General features: G+C 40.4%; 1 protein-coding gene across 3 annotated transcripts; it reads left to right on the top strand.

Moving 5' to 3' along the window:
- Nucleotides 1-3,033: 3,033 nt before the first annotated feature.
- ADIPOR1 (adiponectin receptor 1) lies at nt 3,034-18,346 on the top strand. Of its 3 annotated transcripts, none has more exons than XM_072137148.1 (8): nt 3,034-3,136; nt 6,506-6,724; nt 7,929-8,051; nt 9,974-10,145; nt 10,444-10,630; nt 11,528-11,715; nt 13,175-13,368; nt 13,490-18,346. In XM_072137148.1, exons 2-8 carry the CDS (start codon nt 6,587-6,589, stop codon nt 13,616-13,618), a joined length of 1,131 nt encoding a protein of 376 aa, XP_071993249.1. In that variant the 5' UTR covers nt 3,034-3,136; nt 6,506-6,586; the 3' UTR covers nt 13,619-18,346. The 3 variants fall into 3 exon arrangements, with proteins under 3 accessions (XP_071993249.1, XP_071993250.1, XP_071993247.1); XM_072137149.1 differs by having other exon boundaries at nt 3,039-3,132; XM_072137146.1 differs by lacking the exon at nt 3,034-3,136 and adding an exon at nt 3,279-3,436.
- The last annotated feature ends 6,091 nt before the right edge of the window (nt 18,347-24,437 follow it).

Genomic DNA, 24,437 nt, shown 5'->3' with positions numbered 1-24,437 from the left:
ACCCTGACAACGATAGAGCACGTCAATTAGTTCAAGACGGGTTATGGTGTGAACAAATGTGAGATGACATGCCATCACCTGCTCTGTACGTGCTACACTATCATTTGGTATTCTTTACACCTCTGATGAACTGCTACATGAAATAGTGGCAGGGAAACGCGTTAGGTGCATAGGTGTTTCTAAGTGACCGTGCAGCTGTTCACTACTGCTACATGGCACCTTGATTGATTATTGGGTGAAAGCTATAGGTCTACACTTGGGGAGTAACCACCCTATCCGTGACCTTTTACCCAAGCACGCTAGTGGGTCCTCTATGGGGTTCACACCCCACAACAAATTAGACCGAGTGACATCCTAGCTTCTTGTCTTACAATGAGGGTGATTCGATAAAGAGGGGACAGTTTATCAATTGTATACCCTCCGATCCTCTATACATAACATTGTTAGATGTCCTGGCCCTTGGTGAGGTACCCAAGCCTGTTGATGCATGTAATAAATGCAAGGATTTTTTGGCTATAGGCCGAGTTTTTATATTGATAACTAATAAAGATTTAATTTTAATGTTCCTATCACAGGCTAAATTGCTAAAATCTATAGTTAAAGGGGTATTCCGGGAATATGAACATCTGACACAAAAACCCATGATGAAATAAATAAATGAATACAACAAAACTCAATGTCAGTCACAAAACGGAGCTTAAATAGTTTGATTTTATGATTTACAAAATTTATGGCCTCTCTAAAGTAGGTGGAGTTATCACTAAGATGGCCGCCACTGGAAACTACAAGTTCCATGATCCTTTAGTTCTCAGTAACTCCTCTTCCCTCTTATGCTCTGCTCCCAGTGATGATGTAACAGACTGTGCTGCTCTGTTACCATAGTAATGATGTGTAACTGCCATCACCACAACACTGGCCATACTGGATGCACTGCAACCAACCGACTACAGCCAAACATGGTGGTGATCACATGACCTGCCCAGGCAGGTGCAGGACATGTGATGTGGACATGTGACCAGCGGCCATCTTCTGTCCTGTGTATGCTCTGCAACGGACCGCGCGGAGGAAATTAACGGACTGATTAAAGGGCCAGTAGCATATTAATTCTTCATTACAGTCTATGTCATCAGCATTTTCTGCTAAGGGGAGCAAAATTTTAAATAACAACTAATTACACATTAGCTTATATTTTGAGTGCCCACTTGTATATGAATTATGCTGATTCCTGGAATACCCCTTTAAACTAGTTAAAGTGTAACCGTCATTTCAAAAAACTTTTGATATGTTGTAGGGCAGGTAATTTTAAGCCCTTTTGCAATTGGATAAGTTACCCGAATCTTGCTCCTTTCTCTTGTATTCTGCAGACTTCCCCTAAATGGCAGTGATCTCTCATATGTCTGTTACTATGGACATTCCGTCTTCATAAAGAAGACTACTGGCAGGAGACATGCCCCCATCCCCTTCTCTGCTCACAGCTGATCACCTCATAGCTCAGTGCTGCAGCAGTCATGTGCAGGGAGAAGCTCTCACTAATGTAATAACCAAACACCTGAACTTATCTCTCCTCAGCTTTCCCTACACCTGTATACTGTATAGACAAATAATCCTCACAGACAGAAACTGCAGCCCCCCTCCCCCATCACTTCACACAAGGAAGTGGCAGGAGACAATCTCCAAGTCTGCAAGCTCTGCCCTCATGTGCTAAGTGAGAAATAGAGAAAGAGATGATAGCTATTGGACATTTACATAGATATGAGATAGATATGAGATAGATAGATAGATGTAAGATAGCTCTGGTCTCATTGGTCAGCAGCAGGCGCTTGTGATGAGGTGACAGGAGAATCTTGATGATTGTAGTTTTTTGAGAGCTGGAAACCCTTGTTGCTATGGGCCAAAAAAGATACTAAATGAGGACTGAGAGGCAAAATATTTTGAGGAATGATTCCCAGGGACACCTATAGCAAAATTATGTATTTTAGGCTTTTTTTTGCTCAGAATGACGGTTACACTTTAAGTGGCAACCATTAGCACATTCCTGGTTTGGGATAATTCATGTTTAAAAACGGACATCTTATATATGTATTTCAAACTTTGGGTTCCTTAATAAGCCTGTGTGTCACTTTGTCTGGCAGGGTTTTCCCCTTTGTATTCGGAGAAGCCTTTACCTGCGACCCAGAAGTGCTAGCGGAGTGGAGTTGCCAGATTTTGCCTCCTATGACAGAGCCTCCATAGGCACTTGAGTACTGGATCTCTTCCACCACAAAACAGATAAACTTTGGGTAGCTTCTGAATTTGAGCTTTTGCTCCTTGCATATATTGGCTGGTTGCCTCAATCTGCTGCAGTCTCTTACCCTTATGAGAGGAATCTTGCAGGGCATGGAGGAAATTTGCATTTACGCTCCACTTTATTTCTGCTTCGTGCCCGTTAACACCACTCTTGGGCACCAGACTTGATGGATGAAGGGGGACTCATTGGTGGACATTGGCACCGGGGGGGACTCTAAGTTCCTGGCTTCGATGCATCCAACTGAGATACTTTATTTCTTCCTTAGCCCCCTCACCTCTACCCTCACTACATTTGAGGAACTATGCTTAGCTCAACCAAATCACACCGTTTTGTGCTTTGCTTTGCTGTCCTGAGAGTCAGGATGTATGTCCCAGGTTGCAACTCTATCTGCATCTTCCGGAGTTGAATGCTTTGATGATGCAAAGAGGCGTCCTCTCCGTAAATTATTACTGTCATTGTGCCCGACAGCGTCAGAGCCACATATACAGTAATGTTCTTTTTAATGTACAGAAAGAGGAGAAGGGGAGAGGAGCCACAATGTGAGGAGAGGTGCAACAAGATTAGGGGGAGAAGAGGGGGTCACAATGTTTGGTGAAGGAAGACAGGGATTACAATGTGAGAGGTGGAGGTGAAGGGAAACCAGGTGAGAGAAACGAGGAGGAGAGGAGGGGTCACGACCTGAAGTAATGAAGATAGGGGACAAAATGTGAGGAGATGGGTTACATTGTGGGAATGGAGGAGAGGGTCCAAGATGTGATGGAAGGAGAGGATCCACACTGGAAGGGGAGGAGGGGTAGGACCACAATCGGGGAAGGATTTTTTTTGTCCCTCTGTCCCAGAAGTTGGTAGGTATGTGCATAATACATGTTGGGAATTTTTGCCATGGAAGTCCCAAAAAATTATTATGTATAAACGACGCTTGTATTTCTCATGAATGCTAAAGTAAACCACCCTGTGACTAATGCCCCAAGGAAAAATGGCTGCCAAACCAAGGTAAATTGTGTTAGCATTTGTGCTGCGGGCTGAGCGAGTGAGTGAGTGCTGGGAGGTGTACGGCGGCCTCCCCCTTCTCTGCTCCGGAAGTGGCTGTTGGTATGTTGTCATTTCCTAGGCTGTGCTTGTTCCGGAGACATTCGCTGGAAGCCAGAGGTAAACATGTCCTGCAGATTTCAGCTACTTGTGAGGACGACATTGGGCTGGAATAGAGCGTTGCGGCTTTTACCTGCAGACGGCTACTAAGGAGTCCTCCATGGACGCGGACGTGGCCTGTCAGCCCGGATACATAGCAGGTTCCCCTATCAGCCGGCTGTCAGCTCCTCTTATGGAGCGTCTTGTCCTGTATGGGGTGTTATGTAACCTGCTGCCAGATATACACAATCAGATAGGACAACTCACGGATCTGGGCCGTGGGATGTATAGGGAAACATGCAACATCTATATGCAGAACATTAGCACTGGAACCTTTTACAGGAAATGATTAACATCACATGTATGATTATTGCATGAATCTATCTTTGGATTATCGTTCAGTCCTAGTGGCAAAATATGCATATGATTTGTAATAAATGTAAAAATCCAGTAAACATTGTGTTTACATGTAAAGCTATGTTGACGATAAAAAAAACTGAGGACAACCACAATATGTGAACAAACCTTAAAGGGCTCTTTCATACATAATTCTTGGCTAGATCTCACAGAGTGATCGCAGTATAGAGGACAGTACTCTGGTCATTATAGGAAAATATGACGCCAGGAGCCATTTTTTTCCCTGCTTTAATCATGGTTACTTGAGTGATGAGATTTAATGTAGATAAATATAAGGTTATGCACTTGGGCCATGGAAACAAAAAGTACAATTATGCTCTAAACAGTCAAATACTTTGTAAAACTGCAGCTGAAAAATACTTAGTATGGATGGTAAACTTAATTTTAGTGACCACAGCCAGACGGCCGCTGCGAAAGCAAATAAAATTATGGGATGTATCAAGAGAGGAATAGATTCGCATGACAAGGACATAGTTTTGCCTTTATAAAAATCCCTGATCTGACCACACATGGAATATTGTGTACATTTTTGGCCACCAGTGTATAAAAAGAACAGGTGCAGAGTAACCAAGTTGGGGTTTTATTCAATTTAGTATAAAAGCCAGCAAAGGGGAAACCTCATTACAATTTACAAATACCTGAACGGAGAGTACAAGGCACAATACAAAGATCTTTGTATACCTTGACCTGTGACCAGGACAAGGGAGCATCCTCTACGCCTAGAGGAGAGGTGGTTCCACCATCGCCATAGACAAGGGTTCTTTACTGTAAGAGGAGTGAGACTGTGGAACTTTTTGTCGCAGGGGGTTATAATGGCAGATTGTTTTGTATGTGTTTGAGAGAGGCCTGGATGCCTTTCTGGAGAGAAAAAATATCACAGGTTATGGGGATAAAAAAATTTGTTTTTAAAAGTTGGACTTAATGGACTTGCGTCATTTTCCAACCTTATATACTATGATACTTACCTCCTTCAGTTTCTAACAAGTTTCTGGTCACCTAGTGCAGCCCGTAACAGAAGGGCTTTCACGGAATGAGTTCTACTGGGATCCCATATCCCAACCCCGATAATGGAAAACACAAGTAGCCAAGTGTGCAGATAAGTCTCTCCTGCTAAGGCACACTATGAGAAACGTGGTGGCTATGATGTGCTCCTCAGCGCTTCTCTCACCCTGTGCGCAGTGGTTAAAACGGCCCTGAGGAGTTCATATGTAACTGACCCTTCTTGGGATTGCACCCTTGTTTCTAAAGCCAGTTGTACAAGATCAAGTTTGTTCTAAAAAAAAAAAAAAAACAATGAATTTATTTATCTTTAGACTGGCATCTTGTCCCAATGTTTAGTGTCTTAGAAGCTCTTTAGATGTTTTTTGCAAGTCAGATTTACCATATCATGGCTAATATTGTCTGCAGTAGATTTGCAACTTTTTTGGTGAAACATTGCAGAAAAGTCACAAATTCTTTAGAAGTAGGTACCAAGTATTTTCTACTCCACTGGGGGACTGCAGTGGATCTATGTATAAATTTGCAATTCTTATGTAATGATAAAGAGTGAGTTGTTGAATCTTTGATGTAAGCATGAATTGATCTTTATTGGTCAAATTTTTAAGCTCCAATCTCTAATTATTCACTATCTACAATAACGAGATCTTGGCTGATTACTGGCCAGGTTTACATTGCATTATCTGTAAGCAGCGCATGCGATGTTCCATTCCTGTGACCTTATTTGTACCTATGGCTGCAGCGATTTATTTATTTTGTCTAATAACTGCATTTTAAGAAGGGAGCAGCAATAATTTTGCTAAATTTGCTAGTTTTTTTCTGCAGTGAGCCATGTTTCTGAAAGTCATCTCCAATCCTTGCACTGAAACTAGATAAGGACATGAGGTGAAATATCAACTCTTCTAATTTTATCATTTTACTTGATAATTCACCTCGGTGAGGACGGAAGATCATCCAGTGACTGTAAAGGGTTAAGTCACTAGGGACATTATCAGCTTCTCCTTATCTGTGAGCTTTCAGTGGAGAACCAGAGGGAAAGCTGATTGAGACTAAATGCTGTGAAATGATAAAGAATTGGCCATTATTTCTACCAATTAATCAGCGTCTGTCAAGGGTCATTCAATTTTTTTTTGTTTTTGTGCAAGAATTTTATTTGTTGAGCTGGATATAAAAATACAGTGTTTTGCAGTGTTTGTATAATTTGTAAGCGATTAAAGATGTTGCCTAGAGACCACAGGCTTGGGCTGGATTGTGCACGCCTTGCAAAAGATGGAGTACTTGCATCGCACAGAAATATTATGCAAGGACTACCTGTCTGCCGTGGGTTAGGGTTAGTGCTCCAATTCAGCTTGAGGACAGGGAATCTTTGCATCATATTTCTGTATAGAAATGATGGATGCTATTCAAGTAGTTTTTTGGCAGGATAAACTTAACATAAGTATGTCAAACAACTTATCCACCACCTAAGCCATATTGTTGCTCATCAGGTTTGTGGTGGTTTCTCCTTGTCCTCATTGTGCCACTGGATCTGCTGGCTGGGACAGAATTTCATATGGGTCAGGTTAGGATCAGGAATTGTGGGATTCGGCAAACATTGGGAAGGGAGGGTGGTTAAGTGATTTAGTCATGTCAATGGTTAGAATACAAAATTACATGTTTTTTTTGTTGTTGTTTTAGGGTCAAGACGGAGAAAAGTAAGCTATCCGTTATTGAACAGCTAAATACTTCCCCTCCCCCACCCCTTCCTATACAGGCCCAATGGCCACTTGTAAAGTAACGGGGCAGGAAGGTGGCTTACCCTGCAGTACCCGGGGAGACAATGAAGACTTGGAGCTAACAGAACTGGGACCACTATTGGAAACGGGTAGAGACAGGAAGGGCCAGGCATCAGCCAGTGTAAGTATATAGTTTTAGATATCTAAGAGAGCACTATTTTTACATATACAGTAATGCTTCTATTCAGTGCTGATTTTGTTTTCATAATTCAATAATGATTCCAAATAAAATAGCTTTATGTACAAATGGTTTGCTGCCTAAACCACTAATCCTGTCCTGTACTGTATCAGGAGCCTTAGGTGATAGCAGTAGATGAACCTGGCTTGACGATGCCCCAATCCCTGTGGCACTAGCTTAACAGGCCCCCGAAACAAAGCCATTAGTCCTATGGGGTCTGTTAAGATGTGGAGCGGGAGGGGGGTTGAGCAGATAAGTTGAGGTTCACTAACAGGATGTGTAGACAATTGTATGTACAAGGAAAAACATTGGAATATTGGAGGGCGCTCAGTGGCTTTATAGGGAGATAAACCACAGCATAACAGAACTCTGAACCTTATTTGGCAGGGTGAATAATTCTTAGGTCAAAAAGGGAGCCATCCCTCCCAGGAGTGGGGCTGCTGCAGTATTCTCCTTACAGTAAATTACTTGAGTAGTGGGACTGTACTTTTTGCAATCACCACACAAGTATTCCAGAGCTTGATAGTACATCTGTACACATGCCACACCAGCATCCGGAGATTTTGCTTTCAATAATATGTTCTACCATTTTGACTTATAGGATGTGTAAAAGGGATTGGTGACAATCCCTTTTCATGAAATTGGTGTAAAAGTAAATAAACTCTTTTGGGTTTTGTGTTTGTGTACAATCAAAATCTTATAAATCTTAGGGACCCATATGATGACTTTATTAACATTTAGGTCCAGATACCATCATCTAAAAATGAGCCCGTATGCCCACTCACATGGACTGGGTGGTAACTTGCTTGTGCAGATTTATATATATGGCATCTCCTAAATAATGACTGCAACAGTATACAAGCACTTTGTTTTTGTGACCCCTCTTTTTCATCATTTATTGTAAGCTCTTTTGCACAGGACCATCACTGCTATTGGTTAGACTATTATTATTATTGTTGTTGTATTAATACTCTGTATGTTTGATTTTAGCATTGTACAAAGTTGATACTATGTAAAGAAAGATTTGTTATTTTTAAGAAGCTGGCAGAATAATTGCACTAAACTTATAACATGACCTGACCTGGAGTATACATGTACTAAACTGTGTAGAAGCTAAGTAATAAAATAATATCTGTCCTTGCCATAGGGAAATGAGAACCAAGGAGCAAAGGGGTCTCAAGAAGAAGAAGAGGAGGAGGAGGTTAGGGTACTGACTCTTCCTCTTCAAGCTCATCATGCCATGGAGAAAATGGAAGAGTTTGTTTATAAGGTGAGGAGATTAACATTTGGCTAGTTGTTCATTTATCAAGATGACCGACTGTAAATGATATATATCCTTTAATGGGTGAAATTTATCATTAGAAGATTTTATTCAAGTTTTGTGGATAGTCTTCAAAGCTCTTTTATGTAGAACAGATTTATCATATTAGTTTAGAGAGCTTGATAAACATGATTTCATTTTTGCTCATGGGTAAGGTTTGCAACTTTATGACAAGCATGTCTCAGTCAAGGTTGTCTTGTTCTATTCGGGGACTGGAAATAAGCCTTTACTCGCCTTTTCTAGCACTCACTGGGGCAGATTTACTTACCTGGTCCATTCGCGATCTAGCGGCGCATTCTCTGCGGTGGATTCGGGTCCGGCCGGGATTCATCATGGTAGTTCCTCCACCGTCCACCAGGTGGCGCTGCTGCGCTGAAAAGCATCTGAACGCACTCAACTTCACCAAGCCGGAACAAGTGAAGGTAAGCGCGTCCCAAGCGACACTTTTATTGTTTTAAATGCGGCGGTTTTTCAGAATCGGTCGGGTTTTTGCTCGGCCACACCCCCGATTTCCGTCGCGTGCATGCCGATGCGCCACAATCCGATCGCGTGCGCCAAAATCCCGGGGCAATACAGGGAAAATCGGCGCAAATCGGAAATATTCGGGTAACACGTCAGGAAAACGCGAATCGGGCCCTTAGTAAATGACCCCCACTGTGTCCACACCATGGTCCATCGGAGCGGTGCCCCTGTTTGTTAACTCTGGCAACGTCTAGCGACCTAGCATGCCCACCCCTCTCCTGTCCCAGGGCTGTATGATGCACTGGGTCAGGAGATGGGTGGACATGCCAAGCAGCCAGAAGCTGACGGAGCGTAGATGACGTGCCCCTTTAAACATACAGGGGCAGATTTACTTACTCGGTCCATTCACGATACAGCGGCGCGTTCTCTGCGCTGGATTCGGAACCGGCCGGGATTCATTAAGGTAGTTCCTCCGCCGTCCACCAGGTGGCGCTGCTGCGCTGAAAAGCATCGGAACGCGCTGGAGTTCACCGAGCCGGGCTGAGTGAAGGTAAGTGCAAGCTCCGCGACAGATTATTTTTTTTTTAAATGCGGTGTTTTTTCCGAATCCATCGGGTTTTTGCTTGGCCACGCCCCCTGATTTCTGTCGCGTGCATGCCAGCACCGATGCGTGCGCCAAAATCCCAGGGCAATTCAGGGGAAATCGGCGCAAATCAGAAATATTCGGGTAACACGTCGGGAAAACGTGAATCGGCCCTTAGTAAATGACCCCCACAGTGTAACAGCGCTGGCAGACTGCGGAGGAGCAGCTGACTAAAGATTTAAGTTTTTTAAAAGCCCTCCCTAGCATACTTGCTATTTTTTCTAATAGTTGGACAACCCCTTTAAGACGCGAAAAGTTTGTGCAGGATTCACCCCAGGATCACGAGAAATCTCATACCCACGATTTGAACAATGCTAGCAGTGTGCAGTGAGGGGAGATGTATTAATATGTCAGTCATTGGATCAGTGCAGAGTAGAACTACACACTTCTCTGCTGCGCCAGATTATCCCTTGTGTCAGATGCTGGATGATTGATCTGGTGCAGTGTAAGACGGGCAATTCGTACTTTGCACCTCCTATTATTTGGTGCCATTTGCTGCGACACAGTATTGAATTTGTCACTCATACTAGTTTCCCAGGGAGGTCATGCCCGCTTCTAAGCAGACTCTAAAAATTCCATTAATATATGTGCTGCAAAGCATTTCAGAAAAAATTTTTTATCCAGAATTCTGGAACAGACAGCTTCATACATCTGCCCCAAGGTGTAGCCTCTTTGTAACTGCTTTGCAAAGTGAATGTTTTCTTGTAAAAAAAAAAAACTGCTAAATACAGGTATTAAACTCAAGGTTTCTCTACTTTTTGGAAAGGTATGGGAAGGCCGGTGGAGAGTTATCCCCTATGATGTGCTTCCTGATTGGCTTAAGGACAATGATTATCTGTTACACGGGCACCGTCCACCAATGCCTTCATTCCGAGCCTGCTTCCGAAGCATTTTCAGAATACATACAGAGACCGGAAATATATGGACTCATTTACTAGGTACATTCCTGATAAATAGCATTTCATGGAAGCTGTAAGGATGTCTTCTGCTACTGTATAGGACTTGATGTAGACTGAGAGAAGTCTTCTATTATTCCAGTGTTGTATGTGGAGTAAGAATTATACTTGCCTTTTGTTCCCTCTTCTCTTTTTTGAGCAAAGAACAGACACTAAAATACTTGATAAAATTCACGTTCAACCCGCCACCCAACTGTAACAAAATATATGTGTATTATGTTTTTTTTTAGTTTTGTCTTAATTTTGTTTGATTTTCATGACTTTGCTGTTTGCTGTATAGGTTTTCTTCTGTTTCTCTTCCTGGGGGTTTTGACGATGCTAAGACCAAACATGTACTTCATGGCTCCACTACAAGAGAAGGTGGTTTTTGGAATGTTCTTTTTGGGGGCTGTGTTGTGTCTCAGCTTCTCCTGGCTCTTTCACACTGTCTACTGTCACTCAGAAAAAGTATCCCGCACATTCTCCAAGTACGTATGTTTAGATACTGAAATAAACACAGTGCTGTAAAATGAATGAGGTGGGTTATCACAATGATTACAACAATATCTTTGAAGGTAGTAGTAATGGTTGCTCCAACCATGATAACTTACCACTCCCCTACTCAGGGGAAAGGTGAGCAATAGTGGCACAAGTGCATGAGCCACTGCTTTATGAGACTGAAGGAGATGGACCATTACAGTGCTTGGCTCTCTTTGGCAGTCCCATGGCTACTGTTGCTTCAATGAAGTGGGACACATGATACCTCTCAAAATCAGATAGAACCTAATTCATTTTTCAATTTTGGTACACCAGTTTCATGAAAATTGACAGGGTTGTCAAAGTCTGGTTAAAACTCATTGGTGTCAGACAACTGCTGCAACCAATCACAGGACACTGGTGCTCTGCGCAAAAGACATATTACTGAATGCATACATCGGTTACCAGATACAAATAGGACACTGCTGTCAGTATACATGGTAGTATTTTACGTTTTATTTAATATATTCTGAGCTACACCTCCTCAGAATAGACAGCAGGCCGCTTCTTTCTTACACCAGTGAACGATGCAACTTTGTAGTTCTATCGATTCCAATGAGACTGAAAAATAAGGCTGCTTATTTCCTAAAACTGCTCGATACCTGACCATGGTTTGTGCCGGTATTGAAGCTCAGCTGTATAAGATGAATAAAGCTTATTTGCAATACTACACATTACCCATGGTCAGGAGAGGAGCTGTTTTGGAAGGACACAGCCATTTTTTAACCTCTCTGGACAAAGCCCATTTGCAGAAGAGAAGGATTAACCAGCACTGAACATATCTGAGTTGAAATTACGATTGGTTTGAAGCATTTGATTTTCCACCAACACATCTTACTATTTTCCAGGCTGGACTACTCTGGTATCGCCCTATTGATAATGGGAAGCTTTGTGCCCTGGCTCTACTACTCCTTCTACTGCTCTCCTCAGCCACGTCTCATATACTTGTCCATAGTGTGCGTGCTGGGCATCAGTGCAATTGTTGTAGCACAGTGGGATCGTTTTGCCACGCCAAAGCATAGACCAACTCGTGCAGGTAATTTCAATAATAAACCTCATATGCAGCAGTGATTATATGTTCATTCACCGTTTTCTGACACACTTTTCCACACGCTGATTGAAATGGATGGGTTTGTGCATTAAATGGATGCCACAGTGGATAAGAGTTATAATCTGTATGGTCATGTGTCAGTCAAAAACTTTATATTGTTCGTTTTCTATTCATTGTATTATCATACTGAAGGCGTGGAAACCATGGAGATACACCTATTTACAAAAAAGAAAAATGTTGCTATAATCATAGTTTTGCTCACTCTTTTTATCAACAGAATTGATGGAGTTTTAGGGGATGTATTTTATCCCAAATTATTTCAATTGGGCTTAAAGTGAACCTGTGACCAGGAATGTGACTTTTAGCTAGTGACTGGTTCTGATTTTAAAAAATGTCTTCGTCAACATTCTCAAGGATTTCAGTATTTTATAAGACTTTACTTCACATTACCCCGCCAGCAGTGTGTAGTGTGCCTATGTTTCAGTCTCCTTGTGTATTCTCCCTCTACTCTACACTCATTGAGTTCCCACCCTATTTCCTGTCATGTGAATTGATCCCCCTAATTCTCAGGACTCGCCACAGGCTGCTAGTAGGGAGCCAGGTAATGTGAAATAAAGTTGAATAAGGTACTGAAATGATTCAGAATGCTGACAAAGGTGTTTTTAAAATCTGCATAACATAGGCTATTGGAACCTGTCACAAGCTAAAAATCACATTGCTGGGGACAGGTTAACTTTAAGATGGATATGGCTAATTTGAGTGGGAAGAAGCAGGCTAGTCTACAACTAATCTTTGCTTCCTGATCTTTCTTTCCTGGGGCTGTCCTAATGAGAGCAAGTTTCATTTTAATGTTTACTGGATTTTATGACTACACTTGTGGAAACAAAGAATTTTTGACCTTGACTAATTGTAATAAACAACTGGTGGACATTATTAAGACAAGAAATTCCTCAAGTTATCTCTTCAGACAATTTGTCCAAAACTGTGTGAAACAGGGTCATAAGATGTAACAAATACTCTAGCTTGTTTACTACTTTTGTTTGTTTACTTGGTTATGCCATACATGTTCCATCATAGTATTCATGTCCTCAATATGAATGTACAACTGTTTTTCTTGAAAAAGTGGATTTGCCACTTTGATTTTTATAACGCTATACAGTAGTATGGAGGTAAGTATGTGTGCTTGAGTGTTCTATTCTGGGGACATATTATGCCAAAGTCTTTTTTTAGTGGGGTAACTGCATATGATTTAAATATTTGTCTGTGTAAATAATATTTTATTGTCCTATGAGCTCATGCAGCAATTATCCATATTGTCAGAATGACCTACATTCAGATATATTTAGTATTCAGCCATTGTGGCATTTGCCTTGAGAAAATAACATAATTCTATACAACTCTAAAATTCAGCGAAAGGGTAATTAGTTGTTGTTGTCTTTTCTAGGTGTATTTCTAGGTCTCGGTCTGAGTGGCATTGTTCCTACTCTCCATTTCACTATTGCTGAGGGCTTTGTTAAAGCTACTACAGTGGGTCAGATGGGCTGGTTCTTCCTAATGGCCGTTATGTATATAACGGGAGCGGGTCTTTATGCAGCACGGATCCCTGAACGTTTCTTCCCTGGGAAGTTTGATATCTGGGTAAATATGTTTGTCTATATAAAAGAATGTAGATAAGGTATACCATTTAAATTTTGTGTAAACTGGTTTGGCAACGTATTTCACATTAAAGTTGTTTTCTTATTTCTTTTTTGTCTTCCAGTTTCAGTCTCATCAGATTTTTCATGTCCTGGTTGTAGCCGCTGCTTTTATCCACTTTTACGGTGTTTCCAACCTACAGGAGTTCCGTTACGGGCTGGAGGGTGGCTGCACAGATGATTCTCTTCTGTAATGTGTGGACATAAATAGATTTATATCTTTCCTCTGGAGAATTAATAGGAGAGAGTTAGAGAACTAAACCATTTTAGAACCCAATTGTATTTTCACAATATGCCCAGAAGACCTTCATTTATAAGGCAATGGTTATGATCACCTCCTGATTACGAAATGCAAGAGCACTTCATGCACAGGACATAGGAGGATAAACGGAAGCTAAACTGTATATTGAACATTAACTTTTACATTGCCTTGTGTGATAAGAGGAATGGGCACTAGTTCTATTACTTTATTTTATATCCAGGTCTCTATTTCATCACTCCATTCTTCTGCCGTTTGTTAACAATTGATCTAGAATCTGGTATAAAGAAAACTTTCTATGATGCCGCATCTTCTTATATGAAACTTCATGTATACATCGGAGCATTATATCTTATGAGCAATGCAATAGTGAAGAAAAATATATATATATGATTAAATACTGAGCACTCATAATTATTGTTCTGTACAAAGCTACCAAGGGAAACATGCAGGTTTGTGTGGGAATGGTGTCCTTATTGAGTTATAAAATTATTATAAAAAATTGTTACAAAAATATTCTTCTGTACACAACTCTTAAAGGCTTACTTGTAACTTAGAATTCCGATTTGACTGCAGTTATCCCCAAACCTCTCATTTTCAATGACATGCTCCTAAGCAGTGGCGTAACAATAGCCGTAGCAGCCGTAGCGGTTGCTACGGGGCCCGTGCTGCTAGGGGGCCCGCGATGGATGAGAAACAAAAATGTACTGGTGCTGTTCTTCCGGGCCCCTCCCCCGCCTCTGAACAGCACAGCAGTAACGCCTGCTGTGCCAAACATAGAGCCGCCCACTCTCCCGCACCCCCTGACAGTCGGCAACATAATGTACCCCTGCCGGCATATTCCCCCTCCCGTCTGCCCGCCTCCACGTCCTCCTACCCAACCACCCGGCCGCCTCCACAATCCCCTGCCCACCTCCATGCCATCCTACCCAATCGCGCGCAAGCCTCCACGATCCCCTGCCCGCCCACCGGCATCTCTACCCTGCAGCCCCGCCCCCTCCACTTGCCCACCATCGGGTATGTCCTCCCGCGCGGCAGCACTTCCGCCCACGTGCCTGCCGCCACAGCCTCACGCCCGCCTCCATCAGACACCCGCCGCCCAATTTACAGCCCCACCTCACCCCCAGGGCAGGACATCACTACTGCCCGAACAGGAGGGGAGCCCTCCCCTCCCGAAACTACCGCCCACCAGGACCATAAGGTAAGTTAGAAATTTGATCTGTGCATGTATATGTGTGTATATATGTGTGTGTATGTATATGTATGTATGTATATGTATGTATATATGTGTGTGTGTATATGTATGCATATGTGTGTCTGCTGCATGAGTATTTATGTATATTCTGTGTGAGTGTATATGGTGTGTGTGTATATATATATGCTGTATGTGTATATATGCTGTATGTGTATATATGCTGTATGTGTATATATGCTGTATGTGTATATATGCTGTATGTGTATGCGTAGATGCTGTATGTGTATATATGCTGTATGTGTATGCGTAGATGCTGTATGTGAATATATGCTGTATGTATGTGTATGCGTAGATGCTGTATGTGTATATATGCTGTATGTGTATGCGTAGATGCTGTATGTGTATATATGCTGTATGTGTATGCGTAGATGCTGTATGTGTATATATGCTGTATGTGTATATATGCTGTATGTGTATATATGCTGTATGTGTATATATGCTGTATGTGTATATATGCTGTATGTGTATGCGTAGATGCTGTATGTGTATGCGTAGATGCTGTATGTGTATATATGCTGTATGTGTATGCGTAGATGCTGTATGTGTATATATGCTGTATGCGTAGATGCTGTATGTGTATATATGCTGTATGTGTATGCGTAGATGCTGTATGTGAATATATGCTGTATGTGTATGCGTAGATGCTGTATGGTTATATATGCTGTATGTGTATGCGTAGATGCTGTATGTGTATATATGCTGTATGTGTATATATGCTGTATGTGTATATATGCTGTATGTGTATGCGTAGATGCTGTACATACTGTATGTGTATATATGCTGTATGCGTAGATGCTGTACATACTGTATGTGTATATATGCTGTATGCGTAGATGCTGTATGCGTAGATGCTGTATGTGTATGCGTAGATGCTGTATGTGTATGCGTAGATGCTGTACATACTGTATGTGTATATATGCTGTATGTGTATATATGCTGTATGTGTATATATGCTGTATGTGTATGCGTAGATGCTGTATATACTGTATGTGTATATATGCTGTATGTGTATATATGCTGTATGTGTATATATGCTGTATGTGTATATATATTGTATGTGTATGCGTAGATGCTGTATGTGTATATATGCTGTATGTGTATATATGCTGTATGTGTATGCGTAGATGCTGTATATACTGTATGTGTGTATATATGCTGTATGTATATGCGTAGATGCTGTATATACTGTATGTGTGTATATATGCTGTATGTGTGTTTATATGCTATATGTATACACAGTATGGGGGGTATTTATCAGGACCATTGCACCCTAATGCGCCAATTTGCCACCTTCATGCAAGTGGGGCGTGGAGGGGCACGGCGGGGAGTGGGCCGGCGTGGGGCGTTCCTGTCCCCGCGCCTGTGCACTTACTGCTACTGGTGAACTATCATATGTGAAACTTTGCTGGCTGCGTTTATTTGTATGCCAGGCCCTGCCTGGCATACAGATAGACACTGCCCAGCATCCCGCTGGATACATCAAGAGGCCGAAGGCTCTTGATGCATGCCTGCTGAGCTGGAGCAGCGGCCAGCGTATGATAAATCACTGTGAGTGTATACTGTATGTATATGATGTGTATATATAATATATGTATGTATATAACGTGTATGCACTATACAGTATGTGTGCAAATTGCATGTGTATGCATGGTATGTGTGTATATACTGTATGAGTTTGTGTAATCTGTATGTATTAGTGTATAAATGTATATCTAAGTGCAGAAATGTGTGCGTATAAGTGTATATAAAAGTGAGTGAATGATTTTAGAAGTTTACCTGTGTGTAGATAATATAAATGTGTGTACATGAGTGCGTAAATGTGTGCGATTGTATAAACGTGTCTGTACCAATATGTATATATATTTTTTTTTTTTAAGGGGAAGGGGGGGCCCATGCAGAAATCTGCTATGGGGCCCAAGCTCTCCTAGTTACGCCACTGCTCCTAAGAGTAAAAGATGAGCACTGACAATGAGGTACTGCTGTATATATTTCTAAGTCTGTTGTGGTAAGCGGTCCTTTGTTTTTTCTTTAACAATATATCAATTTGGCACACTTTGATCCGAGATAAAAAAAAATGTATGGGTCTCATGATAGCATAGTAATAGAAAAGTGTGAGAACCCTAACAAACCCCTTCATTGTAAAACAGGGTTTCTATGGAATCTTTGTGTTTGGTAATTCATACACTTCTGCTTTTTATCAGTATGTTTTATTATGGTCATCCTTCTCCTTTAAAGTAGAACTTGCACCAGCAATTCCACCAATTTTCATCATTAAATAGATGTCCCTCCACTGATTCCTGCTCAATAGGAAATTTTAGCCCCCACTAATCCGAAGCAATTGGTGCTATTAGTTTTAGCGCTAGGTATTCTGATTTGATTCTCTACCGTCAGTTGGACTGTAGCTACCAGATCCAGCTCAAAATTGCCCACTTACCGTGGGAAATTATAAATGGCATACCAACAGTTTAGCCTCATGTCTCGTCTCATCTGGCACCATCATGACTTCTATGGCTTCTATATTACCCATTATACAACAAGAGAGAATAATGTGAGCAGATGCAGACTGGACCACCTCTGCTGTGGGACATTGTAAAAATTCTGCTTTATATAGTTTCCTATAAAATGTAATGTGCTCCCCCTCTCTGGAAAGTGTATAGTCCATCATTAGGAGGTCAAAAAGACCTCCTGCCAGATACAGAAATTCAAAGTTAAATGGGAATACAGTAGTGGATTTTTTCACAAATGCAATGCTTTTTATTATATTGTATTTTGATAGGTCTTTAGAAGTTGTTACTCTTTCTCGCTGTCTTTGTTATTCAACAGACTTTAAACCATACAACCAAAAGAGACACAATTAGTTTCAATATAATTTGTATGGAAAAGAGGTAATTAAAAGGAACAGCCAGTATATATTAATGTTTCTATGTTTATTTAATGTTCAATGTTCATTGAAGGACCTTTACTGAAGTATGTGGCTGGTTGATTGTTGGTGCTCAAAACACATGGATGAATCCCAGCACTCAGCCGTATAGTATGGCCTGGAACTGTAACATGACCATGTGCATGAGCCATACACAACCTTTCTTTTATGATGCTCTGCTCATTGTATTAAAAGGATACATTTGTGCTACTTGATTGTGTCAAAATATATTGTTTGGTAGCTTTCTTTCCTAGCAATTGCTGTATGTATATAGATATACGCTCAGGATTTTGTTATTAACTTGATATATTTTGTAAATATATGCCTCTGCATATCTACTATTTCTCTCATTCCTCATATGAATTCTTTATTATTTTGCTTCATAGGGGATCTGATGAAAGCTCAAACGTTGGACATTAGTTCTAAACTTTTGCTGCATTTTCAAGAATGGCAGAATTGCTTTTAAAGAAGTTTATCTTCTCGTAAAGCCAGATTTGCAAAAATACCCTTAACCAAGCCAAAAAAATGCATGCTATACACATCACCAATTTTCCCCTATATTCTACATTCCATCTATTTATCATGGTGTTGTCTACCATAACTGCTTCTGCTCTATGGAACTAGAGTCGCAGCAATTGGAAATTATGTTGTAAGTCCCTCTCCAGCCTCATCTCCTACCCTAAAAACTTTGAAACGCTCATTTGCAGTTGATTTACAGTAAATTGTATTTTTAGCAATGATTTTTTTGTGCTGGTTAACAGACTTGGGTTTTGCAGTTTTTCCTGATGTCCTGACTTCCCTACTCCAGCCCATGCAAGTAGTGTCCTTATTGTACTCATCAGTACTATTTTTATACCTTTTTCTATTATACTCTTCAAAACAATCTGCAAATTTGTGATGATGGTAGGGGTGATGGACTTCAATCAAAGATGAGAGGGATATTGTTGGGGGTTGACATTTTCTATTAACTCTTGACCCCCCACCACCCCTTCACAACGTGAAAGACCAATTTTGCATAAAGAATGCATGGTCACAGTGCTGAAGATGGTACAAAAATAATGTCAAAATCTATTTGAGCTGCATTGTGAGGTATTATGGGGTCTTGAGGAATTAAATTGAGCTAATAAGTTCACCACATGTAAAGCAATTTGTACTGTTTTCTTATTAGCAACTTGTGTACCCTTGCGGTATATTGCTTCATATAAAATGACATAGTCATAGTATATAAGCCTGGAAAATAACACAAGTCCATCAAATCCAACCTTTAAGAATTAAATGTTTTTTTCCCCATAACCAGTGATATAGTTTCTCTCCAAAAAGTCATCCAGGCATCTCTTGAACGTGTACATAGAAGTCCACCATAACAACCACAGTTCCATAGTCTCACTGCTCTTACAGTAAAGAACCTTTGTTTATGTTCACGGTAGAATCGCCTCTCCTTGAGGCGCAGAGGATGCCCCCTTGTCCTGGTCACAGGCCTAAGTATAAAAAGATCTTTGGAGAGATCCTTGTACTGCCCGCTCGGGTATTTATACATTGTAATGAGGTCTCTCCTCAGCTGTCTTTTTTTGTAAACTGAATAACCTCAAATTAACCTGTCATTGTATTCTAGTCCCCCCATTCCCCTAAAATTAATTTTTTTTTTTTTAAGCTGCAGTTTTACCAAGTAATTGAATGTTTAGAACATAATTGTGCTTTTTGTTTCCATGGCCCAAGTACATAACTTTACATTTATCTACATTAAACCTCCTCAACCATTTCTCCTCCATTCCTCCTGTTCCCGCGAGTCCATCTGCCATGCTATACGATCGACCTCCGTTTTAAATACTTCACACAGCTAAGTATCATCAGAAAATATAGAAACTTGACTGCGTAAACCCACTACGGGTTGTTTATAGAAATAGAAGTGGTCCCAATACTAAACCCGGTTGCACCCCACTGGTAACTTCAACCCAATCTGAGAAAGTGCCATTAATGATGACCCTCTGTTTTCACTAAGCCAATTGCTTACCCAAATACACAGATTTTCCCTTAGTCCCAGCAGTCTCATTTTATGTACCAACCTTTTATGCGACACTGTATCAAATGCCTTGGAAAAGTCCAGATATACAACATCCATACATATACATATAAACTTTATGCACATGCCACTCTGTCTATTGAAGCCTCAGAGCATGTTGGTATTTGTAATGGAAGATATTCCATTTTATATATACCTAAGGTGTGCCATGTATGTGATGTGAACAGGACCTGCTTGGTAAGAAGTAATCCCCTGCAAAATATTTGTTCCGTAACATTCGTTCTTATCCATTTACAATGTTATTGCTGTTATTTTCTTCATCTTTATAATGTCAGCCTACTACAAACTTGTTTATCGGTTTTGTTCTCTGAGGCCTATGATTGTGTTGCAGTAATATTGAACAATCCTGACAAAACTTTAAGAAATGTTGTTTTCTTTTCTTTTTTTTTTTTTTTTTTTTTTTTTTTATAATCTCCTCAGTATTTCATGAGAGGTGATGGGGGCCTCATGTACTATGATGTCATATTTTCAAATAAAGAGACCAATATATGATTCTGTAAATATCTCTATACTTTAAGCACAGTTGTTGATGGTTGCAAGAAGTTCCAACCTCTAATCCTAGAGGACCTCTGCTTTTGTCAAATGGTACTGAGTCCTTTGGAGTTCATGGAATCCAAACTTCTTGCATATGTTTTTTTGTTGTTTTGTTTTTTGTTTTGTTTTTTTTTTTGTCCTAGAAAAAAAAGTTACTTGTTTATTTTTAAGTGGGAAAAGATTCTGCTGGCATAATATACAATTATCATTCTGTATTAAAAAAGTAAGTCCTGCTTCTGGTGCTGACGTCTGTCAAAGAAATGGGGATCTTTCAGGCACTGCTGTGAATCAAACCATGCCTGGGTATCTCTCTTTTTTTTCTGTAGGAGTTCTGAATATCTGCCTTGATATACAGTATGCCCTTAATGTCTATAATAAGAATACACTTTTGCTTTTAAAACTGAAGATTGATTTGGTGAATTTGTGTTTCTCTGTGACTTATGAAGATGTTGGACTATTCTATAAGTATATATAGCTAATAGCTCAGAATTAAGTATGTATATTAAATTGCTGTTTATGAGTGTTGAGTGGAACTGGACCACAAAGATCAGGTTCATGGCAAACTGTGCTGGTTTGGGTAGCTGGGACTCAACCCTGTTAAACGTTACAGGTTGGGTTTGATACCCAGACCTGAACAGAGTTTTCAAATTTGGGTTCGGCAGAATTTTAATAGGTCCACTCATTGCTACTGTTAATCAGAACAGGCTGTGGCCTGGATCGGAATATTAAATTGGATCCTGCCTACCATTGCTGGAATTGTACTACAACCGTTTTGTTGTACAAAATCTACAAAGAGAAACAGTGGTAAACTGTTCACATCAAGGAGCCAGTCACTGTTTCACTCCACAGAGGCACATTTTTATTTGTGGGATGAATGTCAGTTTTATGGTACATCCAGAGAAGATGAATGGTAAATTATTTTGAAAGTAAAAAAAATAAAGAAATGCCTGAAATGAGGCAGAAATATCACTTCTGCATGACAATAGTTTGTAGCCATGGAATAAACTTTTACGGTCTAGGGACCTTCGCTTTAGTAAAGGGAAAGATTAATGTTTCAGCATGGGAAGATATTGGCATCTCATTGATTACAAAAATACTGTAATCCAATGCAGATTTTCCCATTGAATTCAATGGCAAATCTGCTTAATTTGCACTCCATGTGCTCTGGCTATTATAATATGTAAATATATATATTTTTTTCTTCTATCAATAAAAACTGTTACTACTAACAAAAAATTACCCATCACACACTTGTAGAAAAGTTTCTTCTGGTAGAATATGGCAATACAAATAAGTAAAAGAGTACCTGTCACCACCCCCATTCAAATATATCTGCCTAATCCCCTCCCCAGCCCCTCTATTGATGTCAAATTTATTGATCTGTGTTATTCCAAAGGTTATTAAATGTACTTTCATGCTGTGACCTCCCACAAAATAAGAGGTTGGATCGACGGACCTCTGCTCCAGCGGTCGGGGATATTCATAAGGGGGCTGTGCAGGCACTCCCCTATATCTATGCTCCGCCACAACCCCGGCTTCCAGTTCTTGTTTTTGCGCATGTGCAATAAGTTCCTGTGAGAGGAAATAGCATGAAGCAAGCAGCGCTTGCACAATAGATGCCGTTTAGGCTGCCAGTTTCAATGAAAGGAGATGCTTAAACAGTAATTCCCCCCGATGCGCTGGATGCCATCATCGCAAGCATCTAGTGCGCAAGGGCGAGAATTGGAGACCGGAGGAGTGACGGGCGGTGAAGAATGAGGAGTGCCTGGACGGCCCCATAATGAATAAGTCAGACTGCTGGTACGTCGATCTGACCTATAAGTATGTTATATTTGTGAAGTTTGATTAAAGCCAGGGTTATGAAATTGACTGCTTTAGAAAGGGGCTGGAGAGTAGATATAGTAGGTATGTTTGAATGGGGGCACTAATTCATGCTGACAGGTCCTCTTTAAAGGGGGCCAAATATATAGTTTTTTATTAGTTCCAGGATGGTACTGACTTGCAGTGTAAACGTTTCACCAAGTGAAACCCTTTTAGCTTTATAGTAACTTTAACAACAAACCCATTAAGCTTTGTAAATGGAGAGAAGGGTAGTATATCATTACAGGCGTATTTGTGGAAGTTGGATTCTACATTGCAGAAATGGTCAATGAAGTTTAGACCAGGGTTGGTTGTGCAACCTCCATAAGTCTAATGGCCGTTTTATCATATTGCTCTACTTCAAAGGGCCACACCCAAGAAGCACCAACTACCAAAGTATAGCACAAATGCCATCCCAGCATCTTCATGTAAGTACTGAATTCAGGTGCCAAATAATAAAGATACCAGACAAGGTAACTAATAATGAAAAGGCCCCGACCAGACAATTATGAAATGTTATGTACATTTAAAAATTCCACCCCCGCCCCCAAAAAAAAATAAAATTCAAAAGCAACTCACTAGCCTAATAATATTATTGATGTAAAAACTTCACAAGTTTTCGTAATAACTCATTTACAAAAATGCACCAAGATCGAGGTGTTGGAAACTAATTAACTACTTGTATGAATGTAATGTTAGGAGAGCGGCATAGAGGCAGGGTGACTGAATTTCTGATTTGAAGGAAAAGCAGCGTCCCATGCCCACTCAGATCAGTGATTTTTCTTTACCCATCAGGTTCCAACTCGCGCTGGTCCTCCTGGGGGTTCTTTAAGGCCTTTCCTGGCCTAACTGTTACACTTTTATAACCAGAGTTTTTAATTTTGGGGTTGTTCATGACAAAAAGGAGTTGGGAGAAAGTCTCTTCATACTGCCCCAGTACAAGATGTGTAGAAGAGCTGTGTGTGAAAGTATGAATGTAGAAGACTTGGTTATGATATGCAGCAGAGCCGGGGTATTAAAAAAGGAACCTTATTGAATCATGCTCCTAGACACACATGATCCGAATGGCATGAATTACAAGAATCATCTTTTATATATTTATTAGTGTCTGCCAACTGAGTGGCCTGTACTGAATATAATTTGATACTTTTTTTTTTATTTGTTCACAATGACATGTATCATGCAAATGAATGGTATTATTCACCATCACTAACATTTCATGTATGTATTCTGTCTCAATGAGCCGCAGTTGAATGCAATTTTCTCTTGTACTATAGATTATCATATTGTTTACTGGTCTTTGTGTGACTAGTATCACTTACCTCTTTAGTTCATTCCACAACGTTGCCTAGTAACTGATATACCATCTATCAAATGACCTGATGCATATGGTTATACCTTCTCACACTGGCAAGAGTGTTTCAGGTGGCGAATTCTCAATTCTCAACGGTTTGGCTTATTTGGTCTTTTAAGTTATTACTAAGGGCAACTATATGGTTATGTCCGAAACGCTTTACATCTTTTCCTTTTGAGTGATGTCACCCAATTTTATTACTTCTTGGATTTAAAAAAAAAAATTAATTTTTACCTTTAATCAGGTATAGACTTTTTCTATATTTTTGGCTTATTTACCTTTTCTTCCAGCACAGCCATACCAGGAATATGCAACGATGCGGCTGAGATAAAGCACAGCATTTTTTTCTTTGATTGTTTTAGATAGCATAAATCTCCTCTCACAAAATAGCGGCTATTCCTCCTGGACGTCTTATGTGTATTGGATGACTTTAATGCTGTCCCAATCCCCTTTCTAGATTATACTTGTGTTATGGATGCTGTCTCAGCCTGTTTAAAAGACTGGATTTCCTCCCTTCGCATCACAGATGTTTGGCATCACTAATTTCCTATAGAGAGAGCATACCCCATACTATTTTATAGCACATAATGATTTCTCTCCCGGAAAAAAAAAAAACCTGGTGTTTTCCATTTATATGCGATCAGTGTGTGCTCTGTGTGACAGATTCATGAAGACCGTGCACTGGGTCATTGTCTTGTTTCTTTTAGGAAACTGGGGGTTGGGAGGGAGTGAATGAATGAATGAACGGACA

Source organism: Engystomops pustulosus, chromosome 2, assembly GCF_040894005.1.
Source record: "Engystomops pustulosus chromosome 2, aEngPut4.maternal, whole genome shotgun sequence".
In the NCBI taxonomy this organism is placed as follows: Eukaryota; Metazoa; Chordata; class Amphibia; order Anura; family Leptodactylidae; genus Engystomops; species Engystomops pustulosus.
The sequence above is the reverse complement of the archived record's forward strand: the minus strand, read 5'-3'. Positions and strand labels throughout refer to the sequence as shown.